The sequence below is a fragment of the Equus asinus genome, chromosome 23, assembly GCF_041296235.1.
Source record: "Equus asinus isolate D_3611 breed Donkey chromosome 23, EquAss-T2T_v2, whole genome shotgun sequence".
Classification (NCBI taxonomy): Eukaryota; Metazoa; Chordata; class Mammalia; order Perissodactyla; family Equidae; genus Equus; species Equus asinus.
Window position 1 is genome coordinate 34,176,788 of NC_091812.1, and position 21,210 is coordinate 34,197,997.

Below are 21,210 nucleotides of genomic sequence, written 5' to 3' on the forward strand. Positions count from 1 at the left end.
AGAGGTAAGGGTCATACTTGCACTCGTAAAAGCTCATTCTGGAGGCAGCATGGATGATGGACTGACAGAAAGACACGGCGTGGAAACAAGAAAGCTTCTGCGATAACACAGGGGAGAAATGATGAGGAACTGATTTGGACGTAAGTAGGAGGGGACAGATTTAAGGAGTGTCCAGTGACACATTTGAGGAGACTTGCTGATGGCCTGGCATGATGAATTCCAGCAGAATCAGGTGGATATGCTCTGAGCAATTTGAGCAGCTCGAGGTGGCACCATTCACATCGTGTGGTGGTTACTCTAATCTCTGTGAATAATGACGCCTCAATTGTGCAGTGCACAGCCTGGGCAGCCTTGTACAGCAACCCTGACTCTAAATCCATCTGCTTCTATTACTTTTGAACTTTGGAGATTTTAAAGTTTTCTTTCTCTTGTGGTTTTATTTAAGAAACTGTCTTTTTGGGAAAATCTCAGTTGGCATTTGAGGGGCAGGGGTGGGAAATGAATGTAATTGGAGAATGACGTTGTCCTATTTTTCTGTATAATTTAGTTACCTTTCCACTGAAGAAGGCAGAAATGGGAGCTAAAAACTTTGAGGTCAAGCTGTGGCATTACCAATGCTCCCGCAGATCACAGAAACGTAAGTGGACAGTAGAGGCCCCTCTTGCACTAGAATTTATACTCGGATGCGGCCTCAGGGGCCTGACTTGTCTCTTTAAAATAGAAGAAAGTCTTGGAGAGCCCAGTTTGCTGCTGGGTGCACGTGTTTTTCTCAACAATTTAAATAAACCTTCAGGAAACAGCTCAGTAAATCTGTTCTGATTTATTAGCTTAAACTCTCTGGCTCTGGTTTATTATCGCTGTAAGAATGGAAATATTCTATTTATTTCTTCTTTTTTTTTTTTTGGAGGAAGATTAGCCCTGAGCTAACATCTGCTGCCAATCCTCCTCTTTTTTGCTGAAGAAGACTGGCCCTGAACGAACATCCATGCCCATCTTCCTCTACTTTATATGTGGGATGCCTACCACAGCATGGCTTGACAAGCGGTGGCATGTCTGCACCCCAGATCTGAACCGGTGAACCCCAGGCCGCTGAAGTGGAATGTGGGTGCTTAACCACTGCGCCCCTGGGCTGGCCCCTCTATTTCTTTTTTTATCACTGAAAGTTTGTAGCATTTTACTGAAACCTCTCCCTATTTCCCCACACCCTCCAGCCCCTGGCAACCACTTTTCTACTGTTTCTGTGAGTCTGACTTTTTTTAAAAAAAATTCTTTCTTTCTTTCTTTTTAGATTTCACAGATAAGTGCTACCAGGCAGTATTTGTCTTTCTCTGTCTGGCTTATTTCACTTACTATACCGTCCTGTTTTGATAACTATTGCTTTGTAGCATAGTTTGAAATCAGGAAGTGTGATGCCTTCAGTTTTGTTGTTCTTTCTCAAGACAGCTTTGGCTTCGGTGGTTCCATACAAATTTTAGGATTATTCTATTTCTGTGAAAAATGCTACTAGGGGGCCAGGCCATGGCTGAGTGGTTAAGTTCACATGCTCTGCTTTGGCGGCCCAGGGTTCGCCAGTTTAGATCCTGGGCACAGACCCACACACTGCTCATCAAGGCATGCTGTGGTGGCATCCCACATAGAAGAACTAGAATGACTTACAAGTAGGATATACAACTATGTACTGGGGCTTTGGTGGGGGGAAAAAAAGAGGAATATTGGCAACAGACGTTAGCTCAGGGCCAATCTTCTTCACACACACACAAAAAGCTATTGGAATTTTGATAGAGATGGCACTGAATCTGTAGATCACTTTGGGTAGTGTGGACGTTGTAACAATATTAATTCTTCCAATCCAGAATGGAATACCTTTCCATTTACAGTAGTCCCTCCTTATCCGTGGCTTTGCTTTCCGAGGTTTCAGCTACCTGCAGTCTGAAAATGTTAAATGGAAAATTCCAGAAATAAACATTTCATAAGTTTTAAATTCCACACTGTTCTGAGTACCCTTATGAACTCTCAGGCCGCCTGCTCCATCCTGCCCAGTATATGAATCATCCTTTTGTCCAGATCATGTATGCTACCTGCCCCTTAGTCACTGAGTAGCCGTCTTGGTTATCAGATGGACTGTCACAGTATTGCAGTGCTTGTGTTCAAGTCACCCTTATTTTACGTAATAACAGCCCCAAAGTGCAAGAGTAGTGATGCTGGCACTTCGGATATGCCAAAGAGAAGCCATAAAGGGCTTCCTTTAAGTGAAAAGGAGAAAGTTCTCAACTCAATAAGGAAAGAAAAATATTCATGAGCTGAGGTTGCTAAGATCTACAGTAACTTTTATGACAGTATATTGTTAGAATTGTGCCATTTGATTATTAGTAATTGTTGTTAATCTCTTACAGTGCCTAATTTATAAATCACACTTTATCATAGGAATGTATGTAGAGGAAAAAACATAGTATATATAACGCTTGGTACTATCCATGGTTTCAGGCCTCCACTGGGGGTCTTGGAACGTATGTCCCCTGAGGTTAAGGGGGGACCACCATGTTTGTATCTTCTTCACTTTCTTTCATCAGTGTCTTATAGTTTTCAGTGTACAGATCTTTCACCTCCTTGGTTAAATTTATTCCGAAGTATTTTACTGTTTTTGATGCTATTGTAAATGGGATTGTTTTCTTAATTTGTCTTTCTGATAGTTCCCTGTTGATGTATAGAAACTCAATTGATTTTTGTATATGGATTTTGTATCCTGCAATTTTACTGAAATCTCTCATTAGTTCTAATAGTTTTCTGGTGGAGTCTGTAGGGTTTTCTATATATAATACCATGTAATCTGCAAACAGAGACAATTTTACTTCTTCCTTTTTGATCTGGATGCCTTTTCTTTCTTTTTCTTGCCTGATTGTCCTGACTGGGATTTCTAATATTATGCTGAGTAAAGGTGGTGAGAGTGAGCAGCCTTGTCTTATTCCCAGTCTTAGAGGAAAAGCTCTCAGCGTTTCACATTGAGAATGATGTTAGCTGGGGGCTTGTCATATATGGCCTTTATTATGTTGAGGTATGTTCCCTCTATACCCAGTTTGTTGAGTGTTGAAACAGTCCATATCCTTTTTTTTTTTTTTTTTTTTTTGCTGAGGAAGATTCACCCTGAGCTAACATCCGCTGCCAGTCTTCCTCTTTTTGTGTGTGAGCTTCCACCAGAGCATGGCCACTGACAGATGAGTGGTGTAGATCCACACCTGTGAACTGAACCCAGGCCGCTGAAGCAGAGTGCACCCAACTTAACCACTAGGCTACTGAGGTTGGTCCATGAAACATCCTATCTCTTAAATCATACATCCAGAGAAGATGGACTGTGTGAGCTCAAGACTGTTTCTATAGTAGATATCAGGATATAAGTGAGCTCAGTTTTATAAATTCCAATGGGGCTATTAATTGGGATCCTTAGGCTGTGACGGTTAATTAAGTCAAACCAAAGATTTGAAGGCATTTCTTATCCTAACAGTAACTAAACCCCGACAGACAGTCATGAAGTCCTAGTTTTGAACAGCAGGGTAAATTCATATGAAATTTCATACCTGTGCCCATCCTTCCCCTTTCTGCTATGTAGCTGTTTTCATTTGCAAAAGATAAATCCACGCCAAGATTTCAACAGGACAAAACCTAAAATTACTTTAATCTTAGTGTGTAGCTGGGAGGCGTGAAACCAGCTCTCCTTGGCAACCTTGCATAGCCAGGCCACACAGACGTCACATTTATGAACAAGCGTCTTCATCAGGTGGCAAAGGGGTTAATTAGAACTTGGGGGCAAGTGGGGCTCGAGAAATACATCGTAAACCTATTATTTAATACAAACTATCAAACTTAAAGTTGGCCAAATTATTTTTAGAAGCTATGCAGAAGATGGAGTAAAATATAAGCATTTTAGGGGCAAGAAAAAATTTCTAGGGAAACACAATCCTTCACCAAGGTAACCAAAATGAGCACTTTGATTAAGTTCGAGTTTGAGTAGAGAATGTCATAAATAATACTTTGGGGGAAAACCTCGAATTTGAATATGAAATGATGCTGCACACGTGATCACAATATTTATCATGTATTGAGGGCTTTGCACGTGGGCCCAGGTGCCACAGGTCTGATGTCTCCATTTTACAGGTAAGAAAACTGATGTTAGCGTCAACAAGTGAGTAAGTGGCAGAGTTTGGATTAAATTTTAAAAATTCTGATTAAAAAACTCAGATTCTCTTTGACACACCCCAGTGCTGCTCTCTATCTTCAGAGAGCGGTAAATAAGTCCTTCTGCGTAGTTTTATTTTCTCTGGCTGTGGGTCTACGCACTCAGGAAGCTAAGTAGAAAGCTTTCTAAAATTCTCTTACACGTTTTCTTGGCTCCTTTAACATGCTACACTGACTGTTTACAATGTCTTTCTGAAAACGCATCCTTCACATGGCTGATACCATCAATGTGATGATGGTCCTGAGGTCTGAGGTGTGGGGGGCTACTGGCCCCACATTGTGGAGCTTTTCCTGTTCGCGTGTCAGAGCGGTGTCAGAGTGCGCTCCCCCCGCTGCTGGTCTTGTGCCTGCAGTCTCTTTTTTTTTTTTTAAAGATTTTATTTTTCCTTTTTCTCCAAAGCCCCCTGGTACACAGTTGTGTATTCTTAGCTGTGGGTCCTTCTAGCTGTGGCATGTGGGACGCTGCCTCAGCGTGGCTTGATGAGCAGTGCCATGTCTGCACCCTGGATCCCAACTGGTGGCCCAACCCTGGGCCACCAAAGTGGAGCACTCGAACTTAACACTTGGCCATGGGGCCGGCCCCAGCAGTCCTTTTGCTGCCTTAAGTGAGAATTTCCCAGGGCCTTAGAAACTAAATAATTAAATCAGTTAGAACTGTATGTAAAGTAAAAGTAAACAGGCCTGACAGGCTGGCCCACAAGGAAAGCTGTAAGAGCACAGACTCTCTAACTTCCATTTTATGCTCCTGCAGCCTGATTAAATACCTCTTAAGTTTTATGTTGTGTCCCAGCTAGGTGAGTGCACCATTTAACTGAGTTCCCGCTGAGTGACGTATAATGAAACTTTCATTAGAAGCAAGAGATACATACACACACACACACCCCTACCCTACTTTATTTCTCATTGGTATTGCTGCCCTACTACACTTAATAAATTTCCACCAGACTAAAAAGTAATTTTATTTCTGAAGAAAGGAAATGTTTTAAATATCCATGTAGCATTTGTTTATACTGTCCCATTGCTGAGTCTTTTTCTATAATGGAATGTGGTTTTGGTTCACCCTCTGCAAAAGTCTTTGCTATATATTTTCATAGACTTGTCACTAATAAATCTTTCCTTTAGGGGTTGGCCCGGTGGCGCAGCAGTTAAGTGCCCACATTCTGCTTCGTTGGCCTGGGGTTCGCCAGATTGGATTCCGGGTGCGGACATGGCACCGCTTGGCAAGCCATGCTGTGGTAGGCGTCCCACATATAAAGTAGAGGAAGATGGGCATGGATGTGAGCTCAGGACCAGTCTTCCTCAGCAAAAAGAGGAGGATTGGCAGTAGCTGGCTCAGGGCTAATCGTCTCTCCAAAAAAAAAAAACCCCAAAATCCCCCTCCAAAGAAATCTTTCTTTAGTGAGAAAGTAATAGAACAGAAGGATAAGTTTGGACAGAGGATAACTGTGGATGAGTTTGAATGTTCCTGAGCCCTGCTTTCTTCATGTGTAAAAGGCAGGTCAGGAGAGATTAAAATGAGGTCATCTGTGTAGCGGGCTGTCTTGGTTCCTTCAGGCTGTTATAATGGAACACCACAGGCTGGGTGGCTTAAAAGCAGAAATTTATTTCTCACAGTTCTGGAGGCTGGGATGTCCGAGATCAAGGCCCCCAGATTCAGAGTCTGGTAAAGGCAGCTTCCCGGTTCATAGACGGCAGGCTCCTTGTGTCCTCGCGTGGAAGAAGGGGCAAGGGAGCTCTCTGGGGCCTCTTTTATAAGAACACTAATCCCATCGATGAGGGCTCTGCCCTCAGGACCTAATCACCTCGCAAAGTCCACACCCCCTAACACCACGACTTTGGGGGTCAGGATTCAACACAGGAATTTGGGGGGAACATAAGTAATGAGTAACATAATGTTCAGTCTACAGCACAGGCTTAGCACGGTAAGGGCACAAGAAAGGATGTTATTTGTGAATTCAACTGAAATTCAAGTAGAGCAATACCAATAACCATAATTTCCTCTATAGCTTAAAAAAGTGTTCATTGTCCTCCCCCATCTACCGGAGGGGATTAAAGCCAGCCTGTCACACTGCCTGATGGGACCCCCACATGTCTGAACTGGGAACCAAGGACATTCTATCCAGTCAACCCTCTCATTTCACACACGGGAAAACAGGTCGGGGGAGTGCATGAAACTTGCCCAGAGACTGACAACTACTTTGTGCTGAGCACAGCGTAGGACCAGGGTTCTTATCATCAACATGAACACCTCTGCATTCATGTGGCCCTTCCCAATTTACAAAGCACCTCCTCAGCTCCAACACCCCGTGTATTCTACTATACCCACAAGCTTATGGAGATGGCTTTACTCCCCTCTCGTCTTTGTGAGACTGTCTGCATTCTCAGACCAGTGTTGCAGCAGCCAATTCCATATCAACCCTTAAAAAATATATATACACACACACACACACGCATACATGTAAATGTGCGTGTGTGTGCATATATGTGCATATACTGAAGAAGTGGCACCACACGTCCCTGAGTCACCCGGTGCAGGCCACACCCTGCAGACACAAAGCACAGAAAGAGTCTTCGATTTGAGAATTCCTGAGTCGCCATCCACACTTCAATACTGAAGGGCTTAGAAGTGTTCACATTTTCAAGAGGCGTGGGAGCACTTACAGGCTACCCTGTAACGAGTCTCATTTGAGACAGAATGGTGAGGTCGGCCATCCACTCTTCACGGAGTTTTGTAATAAGTCCTTCAAAGAATGAATAGTGAAACCAATTCATTTCGTCTCCTAGAATTTTTCCTTCTTATTTTCTTTGTTGTAAGGTTATTTATAAGGGTATAGGCATACAGACGTCATAAAAGAGAAGGGATGTCAGTGAGGGAGGAAATCAGACAATAAATCCAAAAAAACTACAGAAATTAAACATCCGAATTTGGGGGTAGAGTGGGAGACAACGCCTTCTTTTCACAGAGCTGTTACACACAATGCAACTGTCCTCGAAAGCAGGAATGGAAAACACTAGACACTCAGCTGCAGAATGAAGCTGGAGTCTTGGCTTTATAGCTTTTAATGTCTTTAGAACTGGGCTGGGCGTCAGGTGCCTTTTCCAGAATAGGCCAGGGAAGACAAGTCCAGCTTGGTTTTTAAGGCCTTAGTCAGCTCCGCGGCCAGTAGTTCGTGGAGAGACACGCCATCGTGGGAGTACACCCAGTTTTTCCCCGTCCAGTCGTAACGCTTGGGTCCACTGGAAGACATGACAAACACACAGTCAGTCCACAAGGACAGCCCTTTATAAGAATCACGATTCCACCAACGACACCACCAAGAAACTGAATGAAGTGAAGCTCTAGAAAGTAATACCCAACAAGGCATATATTTGGTTTCTTGTCTTAGGGTCTTTCTATGTAAGAATAATTACACGATTTATCCTCTGGCACAATTCACAGAATGATTCTCAAGACCTGAAAACATGTGAACCCTACTGATGAGTCGCTATGTACCACGTTCTGATCTTTTGCTTTTCCTAACTCGTCTACTGTGATACCTGCTACGTCAGAGCAGTGTTTTTAAAATTATGGCCATTTGTGTGCCACTGACATGATTTGTGCCTTACCTCTATTATTATTATTTATCATTTTAGTACGTTTACAACACTGTGCAACCACTGCCCCTATCTAGTTCCAAAACATTTTCACCCCAAAAGGAAACTCCATACCCATTAAGCAGTTATTCCCCATACCCTCCCTTCCCTGGCCCTTGGCAACCACCTATACTATTATTTTAAAAAATATTTTTTCTTAATTCAATTTTAAATCCGTGAAATTGAATTTGACGGGTTAGTTCATCCACCTCAAGCTCATCTAGTGAACAGCAACAGTACACGCAATTCACGCTGGGGATGCTGGATTGGTGTGGATCCAGGTGTAGTGGGTTTTGCCATGACTTGTTATTCCAGACGTACACAACTTGTGCTTGCTAATGCCACCTCCTCTCGGCCTAGTGGAGGGGAGCAGACATGCCAGCAGATGACGATAGCACGTGAGGACCCCTCGATGGAGGTAGGAGCGGAGTAACCTGGGACCCCGTGAGAAGAGGCACCTGAGTCTACCTGGGCACTCAGGAGAACTTTTCCAAAATCCAAGACTAAGAGGAGTTTGCCAGGGAGGAGGAAAGCTTAGAAGGGAAGCATCTCTTGGGGCTATAAAAACATCAAACATTTCTGTACCATCAACCACATGTTGGGGTTTGAATACTTTCCCAATAATGGAGATAAAAGGGACAAACCAAAAGGACTGGGGCCTTTGTTCAATACACACAAACAGCCAAACACATAAAGGCCTAATATGTGGACCGCGTCTGGAGAACATTCCTTTAGCCTCGTACTCTGATTTGCTGCCCAGGTGCCGGACAGAGGCTGGGAAACCTCCAGGCCCCTCCACACGGTCCCAGGGGCTCTGAGCACTGGCACTGGGGTCCAGGTGTCCACCCAGACCTCTCCTTAATTCTATCCTACAACCTCCTTGGGGTGGGCAAGGTGGCCAGGAAAGGCCCCTGTTTCCACAGGGCCTGAAAAGCTGTCACTAAAAAACGCCCAAGGATCAGAAATGTATCCCCATGAAAGATTATTTTGGGCCAATGTGAAAAATTGAGTGGAAAGTAAATTTTTTTTTTGAGGAACATAGTCTCCATGACAGTAAATGGCTGCTCGGCAGAGTTTCCTTCCAGATTCTCATCATGAATTACCATATAAAAAAAGGAAAACTTGAAATTTCCAGGGATTTATTATTATCCAGAAGTATGTGCTTCTAAACATGCCTGGGGGAGGATCATGTTGCTGGTAGGTGTGTCCAAATACGACAGGGACTTTTTCAGTCTCCAGACACAACAAAGAATTCTTGTAGTGTTGGGGCCGACCCTGTGGCCGAGTACGTTTGCGTGCCCCGCTTCAGTGGCCCAGTGTTTCGCTGGTTCGGATCCTGGGCCCGGACATGGCACTGCTCATCAGGCCACGGTGAGGCGGTGTCCCACATGCCACAACTAGATGGACCCACAACTAAAAATACACAACTATGTACGGGGGGGGGGCTTTGGGGAGAAAAAGGAAAAATAAAACCTTAAAAAAAAAAAAGAATTCTTCTAGTGGAGCCATTCCAGTTGGTTCTGGGGTCCTGCCCGGTATTGACAAAACTACCGATCCCCAAAGCTGATGGCTGGATTTGTGCTGGCCCACTCAATGTCTCGTACTGGTTCCTCTGGAGATGGAGGATAGGAATGTACGGTCCTCGTGCACGGCCAGGGTTAGGGTTAGGACGACTGTTTGAGGGCAAGGAGAATAGGCTAACTGCGCGACAGAAGGGAAAACGTCCCAACTTCAAGTAAATTAACTGGATCTAAAAAGCGACACAGTACAATACGTGAATGAGGGCCTGACTAGAAATGACAGTGATTTCTGGAATTGTTTGTGTTGAATTGTAACGTATGTCCTAGATGAGGTTGGGGTGAAGGGAGCATAATGCTTTATTTATTGTGAACAAATAATTATACATAAACTGCCTAAAAATGACGTCAACATTGGGGCAGGGAAAGAGTTATAATTACTGTTTTTCTTTAATGCAAATACCACTGGGCTTTCAAAGAATTCCACGCTGGTTCTCTCTGTGCCTTTCCCAAGTCACAGTCAATATGCTCTCTTTGCAAGCGCTAATGAGTGACCGGGCAGGTTGGTCTGAGAGCTTTTTGTGGGCGTCTCTCTTTTAGTTTCTTAGAACCACTTCACCAGCAGCCAGAGAGATGAGGGACCCTCTCTCCTGGCACGTTCTCAGGCCTCGAGATGCAGCGTTGGCGGTCTCCAACTCGACCTTTTATTCCACTGATGGAAAGCACATCAATGGAAAAGGCAGGAGGGATTAAATGCCCTGGAGGGCTGAACCGCTGGCTCTTTGCCTCCACAGAGCACACAGCCAATGGGGCAAATGGAATTCAACTGACCTTTAGCTCAGATGCTCCAAACAAATTAGAGGTCAAACTTTAACTTGCTTTGAAGACAAAGGGCAACTTATTCAGATGTTGCAATACCAGAAGTGGCTTTTTTAAAGGCAGGGCAGTGATTTAATAGAGAAAAACTGTCTAGGCCGGGTTCTGAAAAGTTTTCACTTCAGATCAGGTTAGTATCCAATATCTGCTTACAGTAGCCACATCACCAGACAGAAGTTATATAACCAGAGCGAACCTCCCTACTGAGGACGAGGCATGCTGTCAGACATCAGGCAAGGTCCGCTTACACAGATGCTAACCCGGGAGGGTGACCCTTCTTAAATGGTCCGCAAGGTCATGTTTCAAACAAGCTGAACGATGAGAGATTTTGACTTCTGAACGTACCTGGATGGTGAAGATAACCAGATTTGCTTGTTTGGGGTCTGCTTGTTGATCACGTAGGTTCCCAGATCTCCACCCATTTTAACTGTTAAAACACCACTCTAGTGGGTCGGGTAGAAAAAGGAAAATAAATAGGAAAGAGGAAAATAAAACAAGGCAGAGTTATCACTTTGTCATAAGTGCTTCATTTTTTGTTATATCTCAACACTCTCCATTTATACAAGCACACGATACACGCCATAAAGAAACGGCTTTAATTTAGTGTTTAGAATTAGGAGCTCATGCAGAAGGAACACTGCTCGCAGAGTCAGACTAAGATTCATCACAACAGTACTTGTATCTCACAGTGCCTTCTTCCCTCTCTCTCTGAGGTCGGCAAGGCCAGAATTACCATTATCCCTTTCGAGGGGAGGAAACGGAAGCTGGGGTGTTGAGCGGCCCGTCTGAGGCATTACAGCTGGCAGATGGGCGCATCGACAGCCTGACTGCCGCCTCGGTTCCTCAACTCTCAGCCAGAACACCCTAGAGGACGTTCGCCAATGCAGACACCAACTCCACTGGAGAACCTCGTCAGCCCAAACATCGGACAGGACAAGCTCATTCCCGAAAAAAGGAAAAAGCAAGGAAGAAGAAAGTAAGAAACCGCCTGCTTGGCTTGTCTTAGAAGAGCAACAGCCTCAGCTCTGTGAGAAGTGGCCGACACTCCCGACCGGGGCTCGGATTTCCAGACCCTTCCCTCGCAGCTCACAAGCTTCCCAGACACTCCTCTCCAGCTTTATTTTCCTCTATAAGAGTCTTGAATTCTTCAAAAGACCATTGGTCCATCCTTGTCCAATAAATGCTCATTTAAATTTGAAAACATCCTTTCAACAAAGCAGCCCTTTACTCCCCAGGTCTGAGGTCTCTTTAGAATGCGCAGGATTCGAAAGAAACAGCCACACAGCTCAGTCCCCTTTATTGGAGCTGGTGAGCAGGGGGGCCTCTCACTGTTCCCCATCCCGTGTACAACCCGCAGAGGCACCGGCCTTTCCCCATGCCTTCTAGAGCCCTGTCTAGTGGGGGGTCCTGCGGGGTTCTTAGAACACTTGTGTCTGGTTTGCAAACACAAAGAGCTATTGAAAAGGTGGAGAAAGTACCAATAATAATATAGGCCTGGGATGGGGAGGACTCTATTGGGTTATTTTTTTAATAACACTTTTTTCTCATTAAAAAAGAAACAGAAATTAGAGAGACTTTGGGAATACAGATAGTATAAAAGAATAAATAGTATAAATAAAATGAATGATTATTTTATAAATAAAAACATTAACTACTATTATTCAGTGCCTACTCTGTGCCAGGCACTGTGTCTGGCATTTTGCGTAAAATTGTTTCCACTGTGACCATAACCATTGTAAGTGGGAATCATTACCCCAATTTTACAGATGAGGACAAGAGAGGGACAGAGTAATAAGAACACTTAGTAATCGGCAGAGCTGATCTTAGACCCAGGTCTGTTTGGGTCTAAAACACGCCGTTCTTTCCATAACCCGAAGCATCTCTCAACCCCATTAACCAGCGATGCGAGCTCCCTATGCTCAGGTATGGCCTGCCAGCTTTTAAGTGCATTTCTTACAAGGGCCGGGATCACAGTGCACGTAAGTTTGTTTTTAAACAATTTTTCTTCCTGAAACCCACCTTTACTCTTTTGGTAGGACTACATTTCATTTACATAAAAATTTCTTCAAACTGTACAGTTTAGTAGTTTTTAGTATTTCTCAAAGTGTGCAAACATTGTCACTATCTAATCTACACTGTTTTCATCCTTTTGAAAAGAAACCCCACACCCAACAGCAGTCACGCCCCATTCCTTCCTGCCCCCATACAGGCTTGCAGGGCTTATTGTTCCGTGAGATAGCAGGCTCAGGAGATCAAGCCGTAATTGTTTCTGACTTGACCTATTCGTGCCCTTACCTGCCCCATTGTGCAGAGGCAGCAGGCGGGCGGGGTCTCAGGCTCAACTGTTCCCTTGGGACAACATCCTTCCAGCCTTCGTCAGTAAGGATGGAGGAGCCGATGGGTGTTCACCGGTTCCCCACGGGCGCCTGATCACCATCACGCTTTAGAACAGGACACTAAAGCAGGGGGCGCCGGATACAATCCCTGAAAGCCAAAATAACTCTTTCCAACCGCCACCCCCCCCCCCCCCAATCCTCTGAGAGACTCAGGAAAAAGGCCACTGGTTCACAAAGAGCCTATTAATAAAACCACCATGCGAATCCTCCTAGATGTGCGCAGGTCTCATGTTTCCCCCACCAGGCACCTTCCCTGAGGTCCACCCCCTCCCCGCACTCTCCTTCCACCGCAGGTCTCGGCTGGGGTGGCTCTGGGAAGGTTACCCTGATGCCCCTCGGCTGGGACCAGGGCCTGTGCGTGTCCCCACAGCCTCTCTGTGCCTTCCTCACTGCATCTGAGCTGCCGGCTGTGTGCTGCTCACGGGCCCCTTCCCTCCACTACCGTAAGCGCCTTGAGAGCTGATTCGTCTTCTCACCCTAGCATCTTCAGTGCCTAGCACATCCATTCTTTGTGCAACAAAATACAAGCGGACAATGAGTAGGCACTGTGATAACACGCGCCAAAGTTAAGGGAAAGGTTACGCTGGACAGTCTCAGCACTCAACCACGCCCCCTCCTGTTCATCGTGCGTAATGAGACTTTTCCCCCAATGGAGCCAGAAGCTGTTTCCGCAGGAGAGCGGCAAGAGAAAGGAAATTAGCTGCCTTCCTCGTTCAACAGCATCTCCTAATGCAGGTAGACCAGACAAAGACGGCTTTGGGTTCATCAGTATTGTTCCTTAAGGGGCAAGCCGAGACTGTTCTGGGCGCGTGGGCAGACTCAAGTGCAGGAGAGGGTAGGGGCACGGCGGGGAGAGAGTCAAAATATCCAGCAGCTGCTGAGACGGGGCACTCACCAGTCAGAACAGACCCTGCCACAGCTGGTGAGGCTTATTAACCCTCGCCAGTCAATATCAGCCCTGCACAAATGGCAGCGGAGAGAGCAGTGTCTGTTGTCACCAGCTCATTTGTAGAAATAGACCCATATGGGAGGGCATGTTCAGTCCCGGGATTTCACGTCTATGTGGCTCCTCACGCTCCAAAAATAGACACCGACTTCCCCTTAAGGAATAATGAATGTGAAGCACTTTAAAAAATTTAATCCTAATATAAACTCATAGAAGTAGCGGAATGTCATCCACTTCACTGCTGAAGACCCTGGTGCTCACAGAAGTTGGACAATTCATTTAAGGACTCTTGGAAAGAAAACACAAATCCAGGATGCTAAGCCAGATCCTTTGTCTCCATATCCAGTGAAACGCTGCCTCTGAGCAAGTGTGCATCCCCTGGGCCCCAGAGGGGGTCCTTAGGGGTCTACAAAGAGGCCCCGCCCTGACGCTGAAGCTGCACTCACAGGTGTGTGGGGAAGTTTTTCTCCGGAGAGGATCCAGAGCAGTCAGATTCTCACAGGGGGTTCTGGCCCAAAAAAGGTTAAGAAACCTCTGCTCTATGGCAGTAATATGCCAACAACTTAGTGAATAAAGAACATGGCAGCAACGAAATTCTCATTAAAACGTCTAAGAGGCCAGGGCTCCACCTGGGAAAAAAGGGATGTGGCCTGGAGGTGACCCTTCAGATAGCAGGCGCTTCTCAGTCTCCCGTCAGATTTTGCTGTGTTCAGTGCAGCAGACTCTGTGGTTGCCTAGTGACGGGAGGTGCTTTCTGTCCTCGTGGACACCTCCCTCTAATGGCCAGTGCCAGTGAGGGGTGAGGCTTGGACCCAGACACTGACATCCAACACTACCCACCCCGATTGACTGGAGGACACACCAGCCAAGAAGCTGCTCCTCTCTCCCACTGCACAGGGAGGAAATAGAACAAATCCTTCTTGGGCGTATCTGGATTACTGCTTTCATCTGTCTATTTGGCCAGTAGCAAGCTGGTAAACATCTGTGATGCTGAGGGGCATCAGTGAAGGCATGTTTTGGGAAAGTATGCAGGCCCTATTCATTTACATAGTGAATCCACATCTAAGTCCCTTCTATGTACTTGGCAATGTTCCAGGCATTGGGATACCATGAAGGGACCGTGTCCCGGCTGCCAAGGAGCTCAGTCTAGCCATGGGAGTGATGTGCACGTAGACAGGTACAACAGTGGTAAGTGCTCCAGGGCGCTGGGCAAGGAAGGAAGGGTGGTGTCTGCCTGTAGCATCTAGGAGGGCTTCACAGAGGAGGTGACATCCAACTGGACCCTGAGGGCGGGGAGAGATTGCACTCCAACAAAGCTCAAGTAATAGTGTTACAGGTGTTCTACTGTCTATAATGTACTTTCAATTGATTTATCTTATATGTGAAATATATGTTAGTTAGCACCTGAAGGACTCTAATCAGGAATTCACACCCCAGGGCAGATAGATAGCTTTTCAAGTTACTTAATCAGAAATCCAAACTACAGAGGCAGCAACTGTATGCTTTTAATTTCTACATCTGTACTAGAGAATTTCCTAATCAGCAAATGATTTCTTAGAAATAATTTTTCCCTGGTGAGTAGAATGATACTCAAGGTATACGGATTGGCTAGAAAAACACAGGTGCCTCTTCCCTTGCAGGAATGGGTTACAGAATCTGGACAGCCCAGCAGCTGAGTCACTCTTCAGAGAGACACTCTGGGGTCGGATGTGGGCAAGGTCCTGTGACCCACCACTGAGCCGAAGCTTTTGCTGCCTGATTCAATGAGGTAGACAGAATCCAGCTGCCAGAATCCTGGCACACTGGCTTCTAATGAAACATTCATGCAAAGTACATGAGTCAAGCCGGGGCTTCACTAATCCTACAAGAATGAGAGGTGAGACTGTTTCTGTGTCCTGGTTATAAATGTTTCATATGTGGCAGAGTTTAGCTTGAGGTGTACTCTCCCTATAGCAGTTACAGCCACTGTGGCAGAGAGCTGTGACTTCCTCAGCTCTAATCATCCCAGTAATGGACAAGTTGGCAAGGCCAGTGTGTAACATTCCCAAGTGGCTCTGCCTCCAGGGCCATCTGCATGAGACCTTCTACAGCCCTGCCTGCGCATTTCTGCTGTGGACAGAAATCTCTGAATCCACCCAGAAGGCAGTCAACCCTTTCTTGCCCTATTGCCTTTGTTTTTACCACCAAGTCCCTCACTGTCCTTATAACCGGGCTTGACACCTCCTGCAAGACTTTGCTCGTGCTCCATCTGATGCAGCCCCTTCTCCATCTAGCGCTCCCATGGCAACATCCAACACTATTTCTATCACGTTAGCCTGACAGCTGGTTGCCCTCAATGATGCCATGATTTAATCCGAAATGCACATTTCATGGTATTAATTAATTGCTGTCGGGAGGATTAACCTCTGTGGGGGATTTTCTCCCCCTGGCAAAAACGGGCTGCTCCCCAAGGCCCAGGCAATACAGAATTCTAAATCCAAAGGTGGCTCTTGCTCACGACTGCCACCTGGTGGCCATTCAATAAAGAACAGCACTCCCTCAGCTTCCAGGATCTGGGTGGGGCTCCAGTTTCATCCTGCCCAGAGGTTCTGGCCCCAGCTGCATATTCGAATCACCCTGGGAGTGAACTTTTAAAACCCCAGTGCCCTGCCTGGGCCGCACCTCAGACCAATGAAATCAAATCTCTAGGGGTGGGACCTAGGGTGCACATTAGAATCCCAAGTGAGCTTTTCAAAAACACGCTTCCTGGGAATGCACTCTGACCTTCACATCCAAATCTCCCAGGAGTGGGGCCACGTCTGTGGAGCCTGAACGCCTCCTGGGTGATATCTTACCCTGCTGAAATGTTAGCAGTCTACTTCAGGGTTCCCCAGGCCTGTGTAATGAGAGGCCTCCTGATAGACCAACTCAGGCCTGGGTCCCTCCCTGATTTACCATCATGGGTATTGAGTGAAGCTTTGGAATCTTTATTTTTAAGCAAACATGAGACTCATAGATGGGGGCCAGCCTGGTAGTGTAGTGGCTGAGTTCGTGCATTCTGCTTTGGCAGCCAGGGGTTCGCTGGTTCGAATCCCGGGTATGGATCTAGCACTGGTTGTCAAGCCATGCCGTGGTGGCATCCCACCTTAAAAAAAGAAAAAACCAGAGGAAGATTGATGTTTGCTCAGGGCCAATCTTCCTCACCAAAAAAAAAAAAAAAAAAAAAAAGGCCCAAAGAGGCTGAGTGACTTGCCCAAGGTCACAAGCCTGGTACAGCAGGGTTGGGATATGAACCTCAGTCTTTTGGTTCCATCCATAGCCACATGCAGCTGGATGCTTAACGCTACAGGAGAGGAATTCTCTATTTTGGTGAGCTAAAATTCTTATGGAGGAAACAGAAAAGGAAAATAAGCAAAGAAGTACCCCAAAGGAGACATCATAGTCTTCAAACGTGTAAGGTTTATCTGCAAGGTCTTCAAAAAACTCTGCTAAGGAGTCCAGCGTCTCCTCTGCCAGTCTTTCGTAGGTGGTCTCATCCAGAGAACTGCAGGGGAAACACAAAAACAGCCACCACGTCCCATGACCAACTGCTGCACTTGATGAACAATCAAATCAACACATTTATTGAAATGTTAAAAATTAACGGAAAATAGCTAACATGTACAGAGTAAAATTTAAACAGCATCCAAGGGTTGACAGAGACGTGAGCCTTTCTTTCCAAACGGGCAGCTCCCATCCCCCGAGTCAATGTCGACGGAGAGCCCCTTCTGTATCCTTCCAGATTTTTATGTTCTTTTTAATATGCAAATGGAGCACCTTACAGTTTTCGTTTAATATGTCTTGGAGATTGTTCTATATTAGCACATATGGATTTTCACAGTATTTTATTTTACGTTATTTAGTCAACCCATCTCCTCTGGTTGGACATTGAGATAGTTTCCATTGCTTCTGTTCTGAAAATTTATGTTGGGCAAGCCACAAAGTGGGAGAAAATATTTGCATTACATATATCTGAAAAAGGACTTATTTCCAGAATATATAAAGAGCTCCTACATATCAATAAGAAAAGGAAAACCCAATAGAAAATTAGGTAAAATACTTCAACAGATTTCATTAAAAGGAAGATAGCCAAATGGCCCATGAACATAGGACAAAGTGCACAACTTTCTTAATCTTCAGGAAAACACAAATTATAAAATCACAATGAGATACTTCCAGAATGGTTAAAATGAACAAGACGGATAATATCAAGAGTTTGCCCAAAGGGAGGCAACCAGGGCTTCCAGATCTTGCTGATGGGCTAGGAGATGGGGCAATCAGTCTGGAAAACTGTCGGGCAGTAGCTACTGTGGTTGAATACATTTATATGCCATTAGAGTTGAATTCCACGATTGCATATGCTCCCAACAGGAACGCAGGCCCAGGTTCACCAAAAGACACGCACCATCCTAGAATGTTCATAGCAGAAGTACCGGAGAGCCCCAAACTGGAAACTGCCCAAGTGCCCACAGGTAACACAACAGCTAAATGAACTGTGGTTTATCCATACAGTGGAACACTACACAGCAAAACAGAGCTGCCTTAAATATAACCATATAACCAGATGCTCACAAACGTCATGGGGACTGAAAGAAGCCACACAAACATACTTATATTCCATGATACAGTTTATATAAAGTGAAAAAACAGGCAAAATGACCCCACGCTATTGGAAATCAGAACGATGGTGGTTCCTCTGGGGCAGCGAGGGGTTAATAACTAGAATGAGCAGAGGCTTGCTTTTGGGGGCTGGTAGCATTCTATTTCTGGAGTTACATGGTAGGTTCACTTTTTGAAAATTTATCAAGCTGTCTATGTATGACTTGGAGACACTCCTGTATATATACACTATTTTTCAATTTTTAAAAATTGCTAAAATCCATGGAGACAGAAAGTAGATAGTGGTTGCCAGGGGTTCGGAGAAGGGAGGGCTGTGGAGCGGGCATGGGGTTTCTTATTGGAGCGACGAAAATGTTCTGGAATGAGACACTGGTGAAAGTTGCACAATCTTGTGAATACACTAAAAACCAGTGAATGGTACATTTTAAATGGTGAATTTTACGGTAGGTGAATTATAACAATAAAAATCTTTCTATGTAAGCATCCTTGTGTGAGCTTTTGTGCCACTGTTAGGCTGTATCTGTGGGTTACAAGATGTATACCAGACACCTCTGTCCTTGGAGAGCTTCTCAGAGGCCTGAAGTAAGGCATGAGGGGCTGCTGGACAGTTCATGCAAGATGTGCCATGTGACCACCCCGCTCCCGCCCATCACCCACCTCCAGGGTACAACATGGTGGGATGAGAGGCTGTTCTTTCAAGAGAGGGGTGGGCCTGGTTGGGTGTGCTGGCCATTTCCCCCTCTCTCTCCTCAGTCACAGCTGCCGGAGGGGATGTTGGAGAGAACCTGGAGGAGAGGCTGACATGTGTCTTGAGCGTGGGGAACATAAAGACACACCTGACTCAGGTATAAAGTCCAAAGTTGAGCTCGGCAGGTGCTCCCTGACAGCAGCCAGCCGGGCCGTGGCCGAAGTGGGCTGTCCTTCTATGTGTGCAGGACAAAGGTATGCGTCCCAGAGGGCAGAAGTAGACCCTAAAGAAAGGAGCTGGACTTGGGGTATCCTGCACGGGCCCCACCCAACCTCAGAGGACTGCCTGCTGGGCCGAGGGGACAGCAGCAGAGTCTGTGTGCAGAGGAGCTGGACATGGTGCCACCAAAGCCAAACCTAACACGTGCAGACGCAGCACTGGCTCAGAGACTGCGTGGGGGGCCAACAACACAGACACCCAGGCCAGGGGCTCGCAAGGCCCTCTGTCAACGTGCTGCCTGTGAAAACCTGGACGGCCAACAGCGTGCTGACCGAGCCTGTAGTTCTGGGGACACTCAGAATGTCCCTGCGTCTGGATGGCTCCTCACTGCTGTCAGCAGATGGGACACGAGAACGGTGAGCCAGGAGAGAACTCGCACATCTGCAGGGGGATGAAAGGAAATGGAGCGTTGGGGGATGAAAGGCTGTACAGAGATGGAGAAACCAAACGGGACAAGCTATGGCTTTGGACAAAGGCCTCTCATTCAGCCAAAAAGAGGGTCCAATCCTGCTGCAAAAACCAGGTTGAGGGTGTTGCTGGTCCCCAATCTTATCTTTTCACAAGACTTCTACAACCTGCCCTTAGGCTGAGAGCTGGGCATGGGGGCGAGGACGCAAAAGATAAGGCAGTCTGAGGCTCCCATCCAGGCAAGAAATGGGGATGTGGTTACCGGCACTGGGACTGACTGTGGGTAGAGAGATCAGAAGCTTTCTAGGTTTTTCAGAAAATCCTGTTATCCAATAAAAACGAGTCTGGCTTACAAGAGCGTACCAGAGCCTTAAGATAGCCTTTGGAAGCCCGAACTGGCATCAGCAGGGAGGGGGCTGCGAAGGCTGCCCGCCCCCAAGGAGGGCACACTTCCTGTGGCCAAGGGGAGTAGCGGACAAGGAGGAGCCTCAGCCAGGCTTTCATGGAGGACTGTCGCCCTCTGCCAGGGCAGAGCTCGTCCCAGTGCTGCCCAGGAGGCCTCCATGGCTGCCCTGGGCCAGGGGCGTCCCTGTCCATCATCATGTGTGTGTGCAGGTCAGAGAAGCCATTCCTAGACCTGAGACAGACGACTGCGTGTCACCTGGAAATCTTGGTCCTTTAGGTGCATGAGTGACCACGTGGGCCTGTGGTCGCAGCCTTGGGCTGGGGGTCAAGGTGCGTGTGTGGCAGAGGGGCAGAGGGCAGCAGTGCTGGCAGCTCTCCACCAGCACCCCTCGCCTCCTCCTTCCAGGGCACCCAGGAGGCGACATTTCCCAGCCTCCCTGCAGTCAGCTGGGGCCCTGTGACCAAGTCCTTCCCACTGAAAGGCCAGTGAGGGAGAAGTGCCACTTCCAGGCCTTCCATGCTCTTGTCCCCTTCTATGGAATGGAGCCTGGACAGGGTGACCCGGCCTCGACCATGCAGAGGACAGTAAGGTACTGACAGGAGATAGGAAGGTGGAAGGAGCCAGGCCCCCCCTAGACTGTCCTAAGCAGGGGGACACAAACCACTCCTGGTTGGAGCCATTACAGCTTGGGGTCTATTTGTTATAGAAACTTGGCCTACCCTAACTACCAAGATATCAAAGAAAATAATAACAAAACTCTGGAAACAACCTAAATGTCCAACAAGAGGGGATGGGTTAAATAAATTATGGTACATCCATAAAATGTAATACTATTTCATTAAGAATAACGTGGTGGAGAGTTAGTGATATGGAAAGATGCTTATGGGTGTTGCTGCTAAAGGAGAAAACAGGTTTTGTATGGGATGGATTTTATTTTTGGTAAAAAAAAGATAAAAGGAAAAAATAAAAAAAAGAAAATAGAGAGAAGTATGTTTACGTGTGTGTATGTCGTGTATTGTGAGAGAGGGAGAGAAAGAGAGAGAACAGAAGGGAGAGATCTCTGATGTACAAGGTGTTTTATCTTACCCCGGGTCACCCAAAGTCCCCGTTGTCCTCAAATGCATCACACAGACACTCTGCTTTTTGACATTCAGAATCTGGCTGAGGAAGTGGAGGCTCGAACTCTAAAAGCC

The 21,210-nt window shown here is 46.3% G+C and overlaps 1 protein-coding gene and 1 long non-coding RNA gene across 2 annotated transcripts in view; one reads left to right on the forward strand and one right to left on the reverse strand.

The window, feature by feature from the left end:
• LOC123280138 (uncharacterized) lies at nt 1–11,914 on the forward strand. The gene is made up of 5 exons (XR_011497283.1): nt 1–140; nt 548–637; nt 3,135–3,295; nt 5,353–5,465; nt 10,970–11,914. It is a non-coding gene; the product is annotated as an uncharacterized lncRNA (long non-coding RNA).
• The window catches only part of FXN (frataxin), a 21,836-nt gene continuing 7,627 nt past the window's right edge, over nt 7,002–21,210 (reverse strand). Inside the window, exons 2-5 of the mRNA XM_044756763.2 lie at nt 21,104–21,201; nt 17,001–17,121; nt 10,602–10,699; nt 7,002–7,467 (exon numbers count right to left, since the gene is read on the reverse strand). Of these exons, the coding sequence (XP_044612698.1) occupies nt 7,317–7,467; nt 10,602–10,699; nt 17,001–17,121; nt 21,104–21,201 (468 nt within the window). The 3' untranslated portion in view covers nt 7,002–7,316. The remainder of the gene's footprint in view (nt 7,468–10,601; nt 10,700–17,000; nt 17,122–21,103; nt 21,202–21,210) is intronic.